Genomic DNA, 18,370 nt, shown 5'->3' on the forward strand with positions numbered 1-18,370 from the left:
TTGCCCTGGGCTCTTGTTTTTTGGGAGATTTTTGATGACTGCTTCAATTTCCTTAGTGTTTATAGGTCTGTTCAGGTTTTCTATTTCTTCCTGGTTCAGTTTTGGTAATTGATACATCTCTAGGAATGCATCCATTTCTTCCAGATTATCTAATTTGCTGGCATAGAGTTGCTTGTAATATGTTCTTATAATTGTTTGTATTTCTTTGGTGTTGGTTGTGATCTCTCCTCTTTCATTCATGATTTTGTTGATTTGGGTCATTTCTCTTTTCTATTTGATATTCTGGCAAAGGGTTTATCAATCTTGTTAATTCTTTCAAGGAACCAGCTCCTTGTTTCATTGATTTTTCTACTGTTCTTTTGGTTTCTAGTTCATTGATTTCTGCTCTGATCTTTATGATTTCTCTTCTCCTGCTGGATTTAGGCTTTATTTGCTGTTCTTTCTCCAGCTCCTTTAGGTGTAGGGTTAGGTTGTGTATTTGAGCCCTTTCTTGTTTCTTAAGAAAGGCTTGTATTGCTATATACTTTCCTCTTAGGACTGCCTTTGCTGCATCCCAAAGATTTTGAAAAGTTCTGTTTTCATTTTCATTAGTTTCCATGAATTTTTTTAATTCTTCTTTAATTTCTTGGTTGACCCATTCATTCTTTAGTAGGATGCTCTTTAGCCTCCATGTATTTGAGTTTGTTCTGACTTTCCTCTTGTGATTGAGTTTTACTTTCAAAGCTCTGTGGTCTGAAAATATGCAGGGAATGATCCCAATCTTTTGGTACTGGTTGAGACCTGATTTGTGACCTAGGATGTGATCTATTCTGGAGAAAGTTCCATGGGCACTAGGGAAGAATGTGTATTCCTTTGCTTTGGGACGCAATATTCTGCATATGGCTTTGAAGTCCATTTGATCCAGTTTGTGATCTAAAGTCTTTACTTCCTTGTTGATCTTTTGGTTATATGATCTGCCCATTTCCGTGAGGGGGGTGTTAAAGTCCCCCACTATTATTGTATTGTTTTTGACGTGTTTCTTTGCTTTTGTTATTAATTGCCTAATATAATTGGCTCCTCCCATGTTAGGGGCATAGATATTTACAATTGTTAGCACTTCTTATTGGATAGACCCTTTAAGTATGATATAGGGTCCTTTCTCATCTCTTATTATAGTCTTTGATTTAAAATCTAATTTGTCTGATATAAGGATTGTCACCCCAGCTTTCTTTTCGTGTCCATTAGCATGGTAAATGGTTTTCCACACCCTCACTTTCAATCTGGGGGTGTCTTTGGGTCTAAAATGAGTCTCTTGCAGACAGCATATCGATGGGTTTTGTTTTTTTATCCAATCTGATAGCCTGTGTCTTTTGATTGGGGCATTTAGCCCATTTACATTCATGGTAACTATTGAAAGATATGAATTTAGTGCCATTGTATTGGCTGTAAAGTGAATGTTACTGTGTATTGTCTGTGTTCCTTTCTCGTCTATGTTGCTTTTATGCTCTCTCTTCGCTTAGAGGACCCCTTTCAATATTCTTGTAGGGCTGGTTTCGTGTTTGCAAATTCCTTTAGTTTTTGTTTGTCCTGGAAGCTTTTTATCTCTCCTTCTAGTTTCAATGACAGCCTAGCTGGATATAGTATTCTTGGCTGCAGATTTTTCTCATTTAGTGCTCTGAATATATCATGCCTGTCCTTTCTGGCCTGCCAGGTCTCTGTGGATAGGTCTGTTGCCATTCTAATGTTTCTACCATTGTACATTACGTATCTCTTCTCCTGAGCTGCTTTCAGGATTTTCTCTTTGTCTCTGAGACTCGTAAGTTTTACTATTAGATGTCGGGGTGTTGACCTATATTTATTGATTTTGAGAGGGGTTCTCTGTGCCTCCTGGATTTTGATGTCTGTTTCCTTCTCTACATTAGGGAAGTTCTCTGCTATAATTTGTTCCAATATACCTTTTGCCCCTCTCTTTCTTCTCTTCTGGGATCCCAATTACTCTAATTGTGTTTCATCTTATGGTATTGCTTGTCTCTCGAATTCTGCCCTCATGATCCAGTATTTGTTTATGTCCTTTTTTTCAGCTTCTTTATTTTCCATCATTTGGTCTTCTATATTCCTAATTCTCTCTTCTGCCTCATTTATCCTAACAGTTAGAGCCCCCATTTTTGATTGCACCTCATTAATAGCCTTTTTGATTTCTACTTGGTTAGATTTTAGTTGTTTTTTTTTAACATTTTATTTATTTATTTGACAGAGAGGGACAGCGAGAGCAGGAACACAAGTGGGGGAGTGGGAGAGGGAGAAGCAGGCTTCCCGCTGAGCAGGGAGCCTGATGTGGGACTCGATCCCAGGACCCTGGGATCATGACCTGAGACGAAGGCAGACGCTTAATGACTGAGCCACCCAGGCACCCAGATTTTAGTTGTTTTATTTCTCCAGAAAGGGTTTCTCTAATAACTTCCATGCTTTTTTCAAACCCAGCTAGTATCTTTAAAATCATTATTCTGAACTCTAGTTCTGACATCGTACTAATGTCCGTATTGAGTGGGTCCCTGGCAGTCGATACTGCCTCTTGTTCCTTTTTTTGGTGATTTTTTTCCATATTGTCATTTTGTCCAGAGGAGAATAGATGAATGAGAGAACAAAATGCAAACACAGTACCAATGTCCCCAGAAAATATACTCTGAAGAAATCAGAAAAGCCTGAAACCGGGGGAACAGAAAGGGAAAGAAAGAAAAAAGAAAAAGAAAGAAAAGACAAAGAAAAAGATAAAAACAAACAAAAGCAGAACAACAAAAAAACAGAATATGATCAAGTATGATCAGGCTGGTGCATAGATTGGTGCCACACACTAGATTTTGGGCGTATTTTGGTCTGTTAGAAGAAAGTGCATCCCAAAATTTTAAGGAAAGAAAAATTTATATATCTACAAAAATAAGGGTTAATACGATGAAGAGATGGAATATGACTGTAAAGATGAAAATTATAAAAGATTTTATAAAAGGAATTTAAGATAAGTTGTTTGAAAAAAGAAAGAAGAGTATTTAGAAAAAAAAGGGAGAGAATGTGATCAGCCAGGAGACTAGAACAAAGGCATACCCTAGAGATTTAGGGTATATTTTGATCTGTTAGAAGAAACTGTATCTCAAAATTTTAAATAGAGAACCACTTAGATATATATGCCAAAAGAAAGGGTAACTACTATGAAGGATAAAATATGACTCTAAAAATGAAAAATAAAAAATGTTTTTTAAAAAAGGAGTGATAAGATGGTTGAAAAAGGGAAAAAGAAAAATTCGAAAAAAAAAGTTAAAAAAATTAACTTTGAAAAGCTAAAGAATCATTGGAAAAAAGCTATGAATTCTATGTGCAGTATTCCCCTAGTGCTGGAGTTCTGCCATTCTCATTGATCGTTAAACTTGGTCTTGGCTGGCTGTTCTTGCTGATCTTCTGGGGGCAGGGCCTGTTGCCGTGGTTCCCAAATGTTGGCCAAAGGCAGAATTGCCCAGCCCTTGCCCGGTCTGGGCTAAATAATCTGGTCGGGTTTGCTCTTGGGAGCTTTTGTTCCCTGCAAGCTTTCCCTTTGGCTTTGGAGGAGGAGAGTGAAAATGGCAGCCTCCCAATCTCCGCCCCTGAGGAGCAGAGAAGTTGGACCCCCAATCCTCAGTGCACCCCCAGAGAAAAGCAATCACTCCCATCTCCCCAGTTTCTGGCTGCACTCCGTGCTCACCCTGCCTGTGTCCAAGTGTTTCTATCTCTGCCACATGACCCCGTGTGCAGTCTCCAAACCCAGCAGGTCCTTGCGGGGCGCTCCCATGCTGCTCCTCCCAGGGGAGGAAGGGGAGTATCCCTGGATCTGCCACTTGTTGGGTCCCTGCTGGAAGAGCAGTGGCCCGACTGTGCTGCGGATCACGGTTTATGGCAACCCTGAGCTGAGAGTCTGCCCCTCGGCTCCGTCTCTGCAGCTGGCTTCCCTGCTCTGATACCTGGGAGCTCTGTGACACTCAGGCACCCCCGGTCTTTCTGTGACCCCGAGGGTCCTCAGGCCATACTGTCCCACGAGGGTTCCACCTCCCACTTAGCCACTGGAGCGACGTTCCTCAGCGGAGCCGACTTCTAGAAGTTCCAATTTTGTGCTCTGTGGCTCTATCAGTTGCCAGAAGCGGGCAACGGAGGCCCCCTCCCCCGCCGTCTATCCTCCCGAATATCATCTTGGATTCACTTTTCCGCACCTCCTACCTTCCAGAAAGTGGTCGCTTTTCTGTTCAGAGAGTTGTTGCTATTCTTTTCTCCGATCTCCTGTTGAGTTTGTAGGTGTTCAGAATGGTTTGATCCCCATCCAGCTGAATTCCTGGGACCAGAGAAAATCCAGGTCTCCTACTCCTCCGCCACCTTGCCTGCCCTCTGACTGATCTTATCTCATTATTTTAATTAGAATAACCTAATAACTGAGATTTGTTGATATGCCATTTAGTCATTTGGGATTTCCATGCTGTGAATTTTATGTTGACATTTCTTGCCTTTTGTTTTCTTTGCCTTTTGTTTGTCTTAATTTTTGTTTTTCTTGTGTATTTACAAAATCTTGCGTTTTTAAATATGAGAGCCCCTTTCTGGCTAGATATTGCTAATATCTCCCTTAATCTGTCATATTGTGAATTTTAATGTATGGTATCCAGTTGTCAGTAAAAATTCTTCAATTTGATCAAGTGAAACTCTATTTTTCTATGAAAAGATTTTCTCTGGGGTTCGTATTTAAGGAACATTCCACAAGATCACAAAAGGTGCTTTTGTTTGTTTCTTTTTAATTTATTAAAAACAGTGCATTATGTTTTATACTTATGTATTTATATCTGTTTGTGGTTTATACTGTCAAAAGTAAGGAGTGGTATTATATTACATGCACTCCTATGGTCCCAACAACTGTGAAAATATGAAATAGTGTCTTGTCATTTTTATAATTATCTTCTACTTTGAACCCCCCCAGCATCTCAGCACTACTCTGAGCACTCTCATGGTGTATCCTAGAACTCCCCATGTTCCATCAAGTGTGGGTTACTGCCAATAGAGTGGGGTCCATCAGTGCCAGGCTCCAGTGTATGGTCTGAAACTTTTTTGTTTTGTTGGTGGAGGTGCTGTTAGGGATATTACACATTTTTGAATAATTCCTCTTTATATAGTGTTAAGTAACTTTATTTTTCCCCATATAGAGATAAATGATTGATCCTTTCCCCACGGATTTGAGATGTCAACTTTATTATATACAAATTTTCATGCACACATTGGTTGTGTTTCTGTTCCATCATTGGCTTCTGTTCCATCATTGACTTTACTTTCAGCAATCCCACATTATTTTTATTACTAGTGCTTTATAATATGTACTATAATATTGTAGGGTGAGTTTTCTATTGAATTTGATCCAAACATTTTTAGGGTGTTTTGTATGCAGATTTTTATTAGAAAGGGAAACCCTCTGGGCGCCTGGGTGGCTCAGTTGGTTAAGCGACTGCCTTTGGCTCAGGTCATGATCCTAGAGTCCTGGGATCGAGTCCCACATCGGGCTCCCTGCTCAGTGGGGAGTCTGCTTCTCCCTCTGACCCTCTTCCCTCTCGTGTTCTCTATCTCTCATTCTCTCTCTCTCAAATAAATAAATAAAATCTAAAAAAAAAAAAAGAAAGGGAAACCCTCTTACATTGTTGATGGGAATGCAGAGTGGTGCAGCCACTCTGGAAAATGATATGGAGGTTCCTCAAAAAGTTAAAAACAGAACTACCCTATGATACAGCCATTGCACTACTAGGTATTTCCCCAAAGGATACAAAGGTACTGATTTGAAGGGATACATTCACCCCATGTTTATAGCAGCATTATCTACAATAACCAAATTATGGAAAGAGCCCAAATGTCCATCAACTGATGAATGGATAAAGAAGAGGTGGTATATATATATACAACAGAATATTATTCACCCATCAATAAGAATGAAATCTTGCCATTTGCAATGACATGGAAGGAGCTAGACATTGTTATGCTAAGTGAAATAAGTCTGTTAGAGAAAGACAAATAGCATATCATTTCACCCATATATGGAATTTAAGAAGCACAACAAATGGACATAGGGTAGAAAAGAGAGGAAAGATAAGAAACAGACTCTTAAGTATAGAGAACAAACTGATGTTTCCCAGAGGGGAGGTGGGAAGGAGGATGGGTTCAATAGGTGATGGGGATTAAGGAGAGCACTTGTGATGAGCACTGAGTGTTGTTTGTAAGTGTTGAATCACTAAATTGTACACCTGAAACTAATATTACACTGTATGTTAACTAGCTGGAATTTAAATAAAAACTTGAACAAGAAAAAGGAAAATTTAAAAATCTGAGCAAAACAAACAGCCCCAGACATATTTGTTACAGGGCACTGTCTTCCAAGTTTCTTGGAGTGAAGCAAACCTGTAACAATCCGTGGCCCTACAGGAAAACTGAACCAATATGAGCACATTTGAAAAACTGGGTTTATCCAGGTTGGTTTTCCTTAACATTATACTGTGAACATTTCCCATATCATTAAAATATCTTTGAAATCTCAAAGATATATAAATATTTTTAAAATTTTTATTATGTTCGGGTAGGCAACATATAGTACATCATTAGTTCTTGATGTAGTGTTCAATGATTCATTAGTTGCATAAAACACCCAATGCTCATCACCACATGTGCCCTCCCTACTACCCATATATTTTAAAATCAGTGTCACTTTTGCCAGATTCTACTGGTTGTGAGTGAATCACTGGATCCAGCTGAGATTCAGCAGGAGGGAACTGGCCTGGACTTCTTTCTATGACAAGTGTAAAAGAATGTGTGGCCATCATTAAATCCTCTATACATGATGTTAATTTTTCTCCATGATTTTTGTTTATTACTAAAATTCCTTTATTTCTGATTTGCTTTTGTTTCTATCTCCATCCTTTTATTTTCCACTTCAACTCCCCAAAATACCACAAACATACATCAGAATCTCAGAGTCTGTTTGGGAATCCACCTAAGGCAGTAAGTGATCTGCACATAGCCTTTAGAATGGACTCTATTCCTCCAATATCACAATATCTAGGTGTTTACATTTTTTTTTTACTAATTTGCCCCTCTATAATACCTTTCAAGCTGCAGTCTTGCTTATTAAAAATTAATGAGCAGGCTTCATTTCTATTTCTTCAAGTATATTCCATTTCTTTAATACCCCATGTGACTCTTATTAGACCAAATTTACATTATTACATCCTTGCATATTATCTTTTACAATTCCTCCTCCTTCTTTCTGTATCTTCTGACCATTATCTAACAGGACTAGGAAATTTTCTTGGCCTTATCCAGCTCATTAATATGCTACTCAACTGCATTTTTTCAGCTTTCACTCATCCACTGACTGCTTTATATCAACTGTTTTATTTCATTTATTTTTTATTTTTTTATTATGTTCATTTAGCCAATTATAGTACATCATTTGTTTTTGATGTAGTGTTCAACAATTCATTAGTTGCATATAATACGCAGTGCTCATCACAACACGTGCCCTCCTGAACTATTTTATTTTTGAAAACAATTAATTCTTGGGGAACCTGGGTGGCTCAGTTGGTTAAACATCCAACTATTCATTTCAGCTCAAGTCATGATCTTGGGGTCATGAGATCAAGCCCTGCAGCAGGCTGCATGCTCACATGGGAGTCTGCTTGAGATTCTCTCTTTCCCTCTGCCCCTCCAGATTCATGCTCTCTCTTTCTCTCTAAATAAATAAATAAATAATAAATAAATAAATAAATAAATAAATAAATAAATAAAATCTTTACAAAAAGAATTAGGTCTTTATTATAAGTGAATGTAACAACTTCATATTTCCGATATCCGTTATTAAGTCTCTGAAGACATTAATGCTTTGATTTATCTAATAAATACTTACATTGTGCTTACATGCTAAGCATTATTAATTTATCTTTAATTGTTATTCTTTCTAGTCCATTAATTCTGATTGTTATGATATGGTTGTTCATTTCATTGCCTTTTTTTCATAGTATTATTATTTTCTTATTTTATATCCTGTATGCATATGTCCCTGGGACATATAGATGGGTCTTGTTTTTTTAATCCATTCTGCCACTTTATGTCTTTTTATTGTAGTATTTAGGCCATTCACATTTAAGGTAACTATTGATAGGTTTGTACTAATTGCCATTTTGTTCATTTTTGCTTGTTTGCTTATGTTGTTCTTCTCTGGTTTTTTTTTGTTTTTGTTTTTGTTTTATTTTGGTTTGTTTTTGTCTCCTCATGCTCTCTTCCTTTGTAATTGATGATTTTCTGTAGGGCTATGTTTGGTTTTCTTTTTCTTTATTTATTTTTTGCCTATTTATTAACAGGTTTTGGGTTTGTGGTCCCCGTAAGGTTCAAATAAAACATCCTAAGTATATAGCAGTCTGTATTAAGTTGATTACATGGTCAAATAGAATATGTTTCATTGTGTTTTTTCCCTTTGAATATATCAGTACTTTGAATATATTATAACCCTGTGCTGGCCTGCAACATTTCTGCTGAGAAATCAGCTGATAGTCTCATGGCATTTCTGTTGTATATAACTTTTTGTTTCTTTTTTGCTGATTTTAAAATTCTCTCTTTATCTTTATCCTTTGATATTTTAATTATTATGTGTTGTGGTGTGAACCTCCTTGGGTTCATCTTGTTTGGAGCTCTCTGTGCTTCCTGCACCTGGATCTCTATTACCTTCCCTAGCTTAGGGAAGTTTTAGCTATTTCTCCAAATAAATTTTCTGTCCCCTTTTCTCTCTTCTTATGCTGGGACGCCTATAATGTGATTGTTTATTTGGCTATTGTTGTTCAAGAGATCCATTAACCTATCCTCATTTTTTCAAATTTCTTTTTCTTTTCCTCTTCAACTTGGGTGATTTCTGTCCATTATCCTGTCTTCCAGACTGCTGATCCTTTCTTATACATCCTTTAATGTACTGTTGATTCCCTCAGTGTATTTTTCACTTCAGTTACTGTATTCTTCAGCTTGGATTTTTTTTTTAATAAGTATTTCCTGTTTCTTTGTTGAAGGTCTCACTGAGTTCTTCCACTCTTCTCTCAAGACCTGTATCCATCTTTATGATCATTACTTTATACACTTTATCAGGCATACTGCTTTACTCTCTTTCAATCAGTTATTTTTCTGAGGTTTTATCTTATTCTTTCTTCTGGAGCATTTTCCTCTGTGTCCCAATTTTCTTTGACTTCAATGTTTGTTTCTATGAATTAGGTGGAACAGCTACTTCTCTTAAACTTGAAGGAATAGCCCTATGTATGGTCATCTTCTGTGTGGCCCATGTGTGCTTGGTTACTAGCTGGCTGGAGCTGTGGCTGTTGTGGGCTGGGAATTGGGGAGGACTCCATGCTGGGGCTGCATGGTGGGATGGCCACAGCTGAAGTGGGCATGGTTTGGGATGGTCCTAAGGCTGTCTGTTCAGAAGGAAATCAGGCAGGACAGATGAAGCCAAGTGGGTGCAGGCTGAGAGGTTCCCAGGGCCCTTATGAGGAGGGCAACATGTTAGAACAGCTGAAGTGGAAGTGGGTGTAAACCAGAGCATTGGACAACTCTATTCAGAAGGGTCCCTGGCAGAGCTGCTGGGCTGCTGGGGTCTGAAGGTAGGCTATGGGATGTCAAGTCCTGGGATGTTCTATGCAGGGGGTGCCCAGGCCGGACCACTGTAGCTTATGTGGGCATGAGTTGAGGAGTTTTCTGTGCAATGGGTACCAAGGCAGGATAGCTGAAGGTGGATTGGGTGGAAGCCTGTGTGTCTTGGGGCTTTCCACACTGAAGGCACTCTGGTAAGACAGCTGTAGCTAAAGCAGATGCAGTCCAGGATGTCCTGGGGTACTCAGCACAGGGACACCCTGTTGGAGTGGCTGGATCTGAATCTGGTGTGGGTGGGAGTGTCCCAGGGAACTCTGTGCAGGGGGTGTCCTGATGGGGTGGCTGGAACCAAGGCAGGCACAAGATGAATAATGGCACATATCTATCATTATAATATCATACAGAGTATTTCCATTACCCCCCAAATCCTCTGTGCCCTGCCTACGTCTCTTTCCATCACTCCCCCTCCGTCATCCAGGAACCTCTGATCTTTTTATTTTCTCCATAATGTTGCCTTCTTCAGAATGTTGTATAGATGGAATTATATAGTATGTAGCCTTTTCACGCTGCCTTTTTTCACTCAATAATATGCATTTAAAGTTCCTCTATGTCTTTTCATGGTTTGATAGCTCATTTCTTTTTAGGCCTAAATAGTATTCCATTGGATGTATCTCAGTTTTTTTATCCATTCACCTACTAAAGGACACCTTGGATGCTTGTGCATTTTGGCAATTATGAATAAAGAATCCTTGTGTAGGTTTTTGTGTGGAAATACATTTTCAACTTCTTTGTGTAAAAACCAAGGAGTGCACTTGCTGGATCAAATGGTAAAAGCATGTTTTGTTTTGTAAGAAACCATCGAATCATCTTCTAAAGTGGCTGTAGCAATTTGCAATCCCACCAGTAATGAATGAGAGTTCCTGTTGCTCTACATCCTTTCCAGCATGTGCCATTGTCAGTGCTTTTGATTTTGGCCATTCTAATAAGTGTATAATTGTTTCTCATTGTGGTTTTAACTTGCATTTCCCTGATGACCTATGACATAGAGCAACTTTCCATATTTTTTTTTCATTTATGCATCTTTTTTGGTGAGGTGTATGTTCTGTGTGTTCTTTGCAAATATTTTCTTCCAGTCTATGACTTATCTTCTCATTCTCTGGAAATTGATTTTCTGAGTGAAAATTTAATTTAATTTAACTTAATTATATTTTAAATATTTATTTATTTATTTATTTATTTATTTATTTATTTGAGAGTGAGGGAGAAGAAAAGATCACATGAGCAAGGGTAGGGGCAGAGGGAGAGGGAGAAGGAGGAAGCAGACTCCCTGAGCATGGAGCCCAGTAACAGGGCTCCTTCTCAGGACCCTGAGGTCATGACCTGAACTGAAATCAAGAGTTGGACCCTTAGCCGACTCAGCCATCCAGGTGCCCTGGAGGTTTTAATTTTAACGAAGTACAGTTTATCAGTTCTTTCCTTCATGGATTGTGTCTTTGGTGTTGTATCTAAAAAGGCATCACCATATCCAAGGTCATCTAGGTTTTCTCCTATGTTACTTTCTAGGACTTTCATAGTTTGGCCTTTTATACTGAGATCCATGATCCATTTTGAGTTAATTTTTTTGTGAAAGGTGCAAAGACTTTGTCTTGATTTATCTATTCATTTATTTATTTGTAGATGGCTGTCCAGTTATTCCAGCATTGTTTGTTGATGACCTGCCTGTTCTTTTATATTGAAAGTGAATTTCTTATTAACAGTATATAGATGAGACTTGCTTTTTTTTCCTCCTTCTAAATCCCATATGTCTATTTGTGCTTTTTGTTTGGATTGTTTAGACCAGGGTTTCTCAGCTTGTAATGACAGTTTGTTCAGATAGGTTTTGTGTGTTTGTGTGTGAGTCTGTCTTATATACTGTGGGATATTTAACAGCATTCATGGCCCCTACTTACTAGTTGTCAGTAGCACCATACACCCTGACTTATCTCTATCTCCACAGTTGTAATGAGCAAAAATGTCTCTAGACATTGCCAAATGTGTCCTGGGGGCCAAAATTGCCACCCCTTCCTGAGCCACTGATTTAACCATATACATTTGCTATGTTGATGTGATTAATGCCCACTCATGGCTTCTTTTACTCTATATGACAGAGCAGTTGCAACAGACTATATGACCTTAAAAAGCTTGGCTTTTTAAAGGAAATTTCTGCTGTTGTCAGTGGTAGTTTTCTACCACTTGCATCTTTCTCTTAGCACAGTCAACCTTCTAATATTATTCTACTCCATGTATAAAATACAAATTCATAAAAGTTTGCTTCCATTTTACCCCTTCTTATCATTCTTCCATTTTTACCATGCATTTTATTTCTACATATTTTATAAACCCTAGTACATTTTCACTATGTTTTGCTCCTCTACTTTGTCTCTGTCTATGCCTTCAATTACCAAGTACACAAATACTAGATTAGATAACACTATTTCGTCAGTCATCAGGTCACTCTACATTGTTTTCAGCATTATTTCTTTCCATTTTTTAGTTTAAAGGATACATTTCTATGCCTTTCATCTCCACTCACCCCCACACATACACTGTGAAATCTGCTATAAAAGCCCATGTCTAGGCAGTACCTCTTTTTTAAAAATTAAAACATTCACTAAAGTCATAGAGCATTGCCAGGAAGCTCACCTTCATATATACAAAATAAAGCTCAGAACATTCAAGCAAGACTTACAATTACATAGAAAGAAAATGTAAAGAGATGTAAAATGTAAAAGAAAATGTAAACAAATATTTCATTAATAAGCAGAAAGTTTGAAAACTCTCTCTGACAAAGGACAGTGGGTCCTGAGTCCTGGAATTAGATTGCTACTCTTTTCCTAGGTTCTACCAGATGCAGCAAGATCTGAACTTATATGAATTGTTTCAGCTTTTCCCCATGTGACACCTAATTTAGGCATGCTGGAATAATAAAGTAATTATTTGATTAATATTTTGGAATGCAGAGGTCTTGAGTTATCATTTTAGTATTATTAGTATTGAGTTATCATTTCTATTGGACTACACTGTGGTACGTTTTCTCTGGATTGTGCCTATTTTTAATGAAGGACCTTCTGTTTTTCAGACCCAATATCTTCAGTTAATACAATTGTGTTACTTCTTTGGCTCAAACTGAAGTTCCTATTACAATATTCTGTCTAGACCTTCAAATCCTATTCTAGATTTGGGTCCTGACTTTCTGCCAAGTGGCCACCTTCTCAGAACTCTACCTTAGCTTCTCTTTGGCTATGTCCTTCTTGGATCTCTGTCTCACCCAGGCACAGACCCTTTGCACTTATAAACATGGACCTTGCCTGTCTTGCTCACTACTGCAACCCTAGCACCTTAACAAGGATTTGTCTATATTAGGTGTGAATGCATATTTTGCAGATAATATGATGTTAACTGTAAGCCTAAAGGGTCATGACCATTCTCTGTATGTGCTCTGCATTGTTCTCTTGGCCCAGTATCCAGTGTCAGTTGGGTCTGCCCTCAGATATCTGTCTCACTTTATCAGGTCATTGAAGGAAGGGTCAAAGGGTAATGTGTGAGTAAACTGAAAAGTCTTCCCAAGAAAGTCTGAGCTTTAACATTTAACATTTCCTAGATATGGCTATTTGGTTTGAAGAGACTGATTTCCTACTCATATGTTTTACTGAATAATTATAACACTTTCACTATTAAACATTCCATGTAAAATATATTTTATTAAAATAATAGAGCACAAAATAAATATTCATATGTACATGTAAATAGTGTTAAGAATAGTTTAAAGAATTACAAAGTATGATTATTATCATCTACCTTTGGAGTAACCTTTGACACTAACCCCTAGCACTAATATTCTTGCCTTATCATGAGTAAAGTCTCTATTTACATATTTACATATTTACATATTTCCTTAGGTTCTGTGACTTCCAAGGTTTATACATGGTTCTATTTCAAATCTGTCGCTGCAGGATTTGAGGGCTATGTGTTGTAAGAAGCCAAAAAATGAGCCTTCTCTTATTTTACTCTTCTCACATTAATGCTAGGACATAAACACTCATGTAATGTAGCATGTTAGGACAAAGACATTATTATTCATCCTCTAAAACACTGCCTTCCTTTTCTCCATGTGGAAGAACATAAGAAAGAGAAAAATCACAGCCATGAAGAAAGAATTTGGCTTTAGCTCTTTTCCAAGAAGGCTACATTTTTCCTCAATTCAATTGCTCTCCTACTCATTTTTCATTTGCCTTTGAAGCCATATATCTAGTGCTGATCTGATCCATACAGCACCTACTAGCCACATGTGGCTATTAGGCACCTGAAATGTGATCGTCCTGAGTGAAATGTATCGTAAATGTAAAACACACACTGGATTTTGAAGACCGAGTACACAAAAAGAATGTAAAATATGTTATTAGTACATCTTCCTATATTTATTATGTGTTGAAATTATAATGTTTTAGATATATTGGATTCAGTAAAATACATCATTAGGATCAATTTAACTTTTTATATTTTAAGGTGGCTATTAAAACATTTAAAATTAAGTGTGTGGCTCACATTGGACAGCACTGTTTTAGAAGAGATCCTTTTTTGTATCAGTTATTATTGGGATAAAGCTGTCATTAATCTGTACACCTGTTTAGGAAATGAACCTGTCAATACCGCTTTTTTGTGTTAATACTGTTTTGATGGGAGCCATAGTGTGTAAAAGTTGCATATAAACACAACAATGCAAAGCTTTCAAAAATATATGTTTTAAATATAAAGATCTTACCAGTCTATTTTGGAAGACAAGACTTGTGTCAAATTTTCTCAGTCTTGGGTGATACATGCTTTAAATCCTGATGTAGCCCTTTCTGTGCATTCCATGTTTAAGTTTTCTAACAGCTAACTGGGGAGATCTGGGTTTGTTGTACAATGTGACCGTGGTAGAGATTAGTCCTGAAGGTTTTTAGTCTCTTGATGAGTAGATGTTAATATATGATAGTGTTAAAACTGGTAGACTTTTAATATTCCCTAAGAGATTGTAGCTTAAATTTACCTTAGCATATTATATCTTCATATTTATAAGACCTTCCTGTTGCTATTACGCACACTTTAAACCAAGTCATTTTTTCTTATGTTGAAATGTGTGAGAGAATGAGATTTTGGGGAATTCTTTTTGAGGTACCAAAGAAAAAGGGCATCTATGGTATGAGCCTAATTGGATCTGGACATTCTGTTTTTACTTTTGAGAAATATATTATTCCCAGTTCAAATGCTGATTATGTGCTTTAGCTATTGCTTCTTAATTATATGAGTATATGTTTATTACTCAAATGTAGCTCACAGTGATATCCAGGAGCAGAGGAATGAAATACCAAGTTATTGTTCTTCACTGTGAGATAGAGAGGACAAAGAAAGAGACAGAGTTTTGCTGAATGAAAGCTTAATTAGTTCAAGGATGAATCAGTGAAGGGTGTAAGACCCAGATTTTAGTGAGACTATTAGTATTGGACTGTTGAGAGATTTTCCTTCCATGGTCAAACAAGGAAACACACTTATAAGTTGTTATTGAAGCACAAAATCTTATATTTAGAAAGAATCTTCTAAAACAAGTTATTCCCTGTTCTGAGGTGTAGCAGATGAGTAATATGACACACAATGAGAACACCTCATTTGTTCCCTAGAAACAACGTTTTTTGTGGTAATTGTGCAACGCTTACAGTTCAGACATTTAACTCTGTATCTAGTGGTTTCTTATATTATCAGGTACATTACTCCCTATAAGTACCTTATTCCATTTCTCACTCTCATATTTGTATTACCCCTAATCAAACTTTGGGTTCCTAACAGCAACAATATTCTATTCTTGTGTCTTAATAGCTAACAGAATTCCTAGGACACAAAGTGTGCTTAGAAATGGTCCAATTAATATGAAAACAATGTTCAGGGGTTATGTTTTCCATATTTTAGTTATTATTACTAAATCATATATTACAATCCATAAACAATCTTTAACTCATTAGCAGAGCTATGTGTGCATACCATAAACTATGGAAGCCTGGATCCAAAGATAAATGTCCAAAGCACAAACCCATTGGTGAGAACTTAGGAGTCTCTTGAATCTAGTTAAACTCATTGCTAATTGTTGCACAAATGAGAAATCTACACAAAAACCCTCTCCTCTTCTCATGCCCATTTCCTAATGTCCACCCAATTGCAGACCCAGTTACAGACCAGTAGCAACATTCCATCATTCAGGACTGAAATTTCACTGCTATTCTTTGTCTCCAATATGTTCCCTTCCATGGAAATAAGAATGAGAATGCATTATATTATACAACTTTACCCCAAAGTATCCATACTTGTATATTCACTAATGTAAATTCATGACATATTAGCAGCTATATATTTAGGAACATAAATTTCTCACTTTATAAAGAACCTACTTGAAGGAACCCCAGTATTTTGTCAAAACAGGAGAATATGTATGGGAAAAGCAAAAGAGGTTAAAGATATTGTTAAAGGAGAAATGAAAGGGAAATTATGACACTTAAGTTTATTTAGGAAGAAACAATATCCAATTTACCCATTTTGAGATTGTAACTCATAGATATGAATTTCTGCCCACTCACCCATTGTTGATTCAAAACTCATCCTATATTAGGGATGCAGAGATCCAGTTGTCCTCACTACCACCCCCTATTCAATAATCTCTGGATTCCTTGCTTGATCTCCTGAGTTCGCACTCCATAAACAATGGGGTTGAGGGCTGCAGGGATGACATGGTGGAGAACATTGAGCAAGACTGGCACATCAGGGGAAACCTTCTTCTTCACCACATGAGTGAGCACAAAGACCAGAAGGATGGTGCTGAAGAAGAGGATAAGGATGAAGTGGGAGCCACATGTGCTCAGGGCCTTGGCCACAGCACCCTCTGCCCTGAGTCTCAGCACAGCTCGAAGGATGAGGCTGTAGGAGAGGAAGATGAGGATGAGATCAGATCCTAGCAGTGTCCAGCCTCCAGTAAACTGGTAGAGGCGATTGATGGTGACATCATCACAGGAGAGCCTGGAGACAGACATATTGGCACAGATGCAGTTCTCAATGACATTTCTCCCACAGTATTGGAGCCGGGATGATAGAATGGGGATAGGCACTGTAGAAATAATATTCCTGGCCAAAATAAAAATGGCAGCCTTGGCTACAAATTGGTCAGTGATGATGGATGGGTACCTCAGTGGGTGGCAGATGGCTACATAGCGGTCATAGGCCATGACCATGAATGTGCAGGACTCCATGGCAAGGAAGCAATTCATGATGTACATCTGAAGGAAGCAGGCATAGAAGCTGATGGACTTGAGGTCAAACCAAAAGATGGCTAGGACCTTGGGAATGACAGTGAGGCAGAGCACGATGTCCAGTAGGGAGAGGATGCTGAGCAGGTAGTACATGGGCTCATGCAGAGAGGCCTCCATCCGGATGGTGATCAGAAGAATACCATTTGCCCCCATGGCCAGAAGGAAGAGGAGGCTAAGGGGCAGGGAGAAAGAAAGCTGCCAGCTGGAGGACCTGACAAAACAATTCAGGATGAAGTCTGAAACCTCAATGGAGATGTTGCCATTTGGGTGTACTGTCATCTTTTGTCATATATTTCTATAGTTTTAATGATCTGTAAAAGTAAGGTAAAAATTAGCTACTGACTCAAGACACATGAATGTAGAAGAATTTGCTTCACTTGGGTGAAACCCATGAGTCCTAGGAGGTCATCTAGAGCCATGTGAATTTTCGTGTTCACCCTTTGTGCCATCCTGCTCAGGTATTACTATCACTAAGCAGTATAGAGGAGTGAGGTAATATGGTTCATTTATACATTTTTGATTTGTTTAAGTTCTATTTTTAAGAGAACTGTTATGTCTTTGCAGCAACTAAAGAGAAGGAGAAAATTACTTAGAAAACTACTTTGTGACAGGTGAGTCTCTAAATTTGTACTTCAAAATTTGTACTTCTAAATTTGTTTCTTCATTTTTGTATTTTGTTCTTTAATGACTACCTAGACTCACACATTACAATTTAACTATAATAACATGCAGAAATAAGTAGCAAAGTCTGGCACAAAGTAGGAACTCAGGTATATGTTCCTAGTTCTCCGTGACATCACGGTTCTGAGTTTTCAGCTATAGCTGGCTTTAAAGATTAAAAATATTATACCCTGGCTTTAACATTAGTTAATTTTCATTTTCTCTAAAAAGTCATTTTAATTTGGTGGGAAGGGATCCTGCCAAATAATTGCCAATAAATCTTCATATATGTAGGATTCTTAACTCAGGGAAGTAACAACGTATAAGTAGAATGTGCAAATGCACGTAGGTATGTGGGAGCCATACATGTCATTGACAAGTTGAATATTGATTATATTCATTGCAATAGTGTGAGAATGATGAAGTCTACCTTTAAAGTTCTTTCATCCCCTTTCTCTTTCCCTTTCTGTTTTCAATATAATGATCCAGGCTCTCTTGTCTAGTGATTATGCTTTGCTTTTGTGGAGTGACTCACAAAGACTGGGAGATGCTGCACATGCTGGAAGTCATGAAGATAAAAACCCATAGAAAAATAATATCCAGTCTTGAGTTGGTGACCAAGGGACCTTCTCTTGTCTTGGGCACTATGTTCATTAAACTCTTCCTTTCTTTCAATTTTTCTTGTTGGATAC

General features: G+C 37.7%; 1 protein-coding gene across 1 annotated transcript; it reads right to left on the reverse strand.

Moving 5' to 3' along the window:
• Positions 1–16,349: 16,349 nt before the first annotated feature.
• On the reverse strand, positions 16,350–17,297 carry LOC112806218 (olfactory receptor 56A3). The gene has a single exon (XM_025848541.2). The coding sequence runs from the start codon at positions 17,295–17,297 to the stop codon at positions 16,350–16,352; it is 948 nt and encodes a 315-aa protein (XP_025704326.2).
• Between the last annotated feature and the right edge of the window lie 1,073 nt (positions 17,298–18,370).

The sequence above is a fragment of the Callorhinus ursinus genome, unplaced genomic scaffold, assembly GCF_003265705.2.
Source record: "Callorhinus ursinus isolate GAN/ISIS: 27379988/994484 unplaced genomic scaffold, GSC_fseal_2.0 scaffold49, whole genome shotgun sequence".
NCBI lineage: Eukaryota > Metazoa > Chordata > Mammalia > Carnivora > Otariidae > Callorhinus > Callorhinus ursinus.

Coding starts and splice junctions, on each gene's coding strand:
- LOC112806218 (XM_025848541.2), bottom strand. CDS start 17,297: ATGACAGTACACCCAAATGGCAACATCTCCATTGAGGTTTCAGACTTC.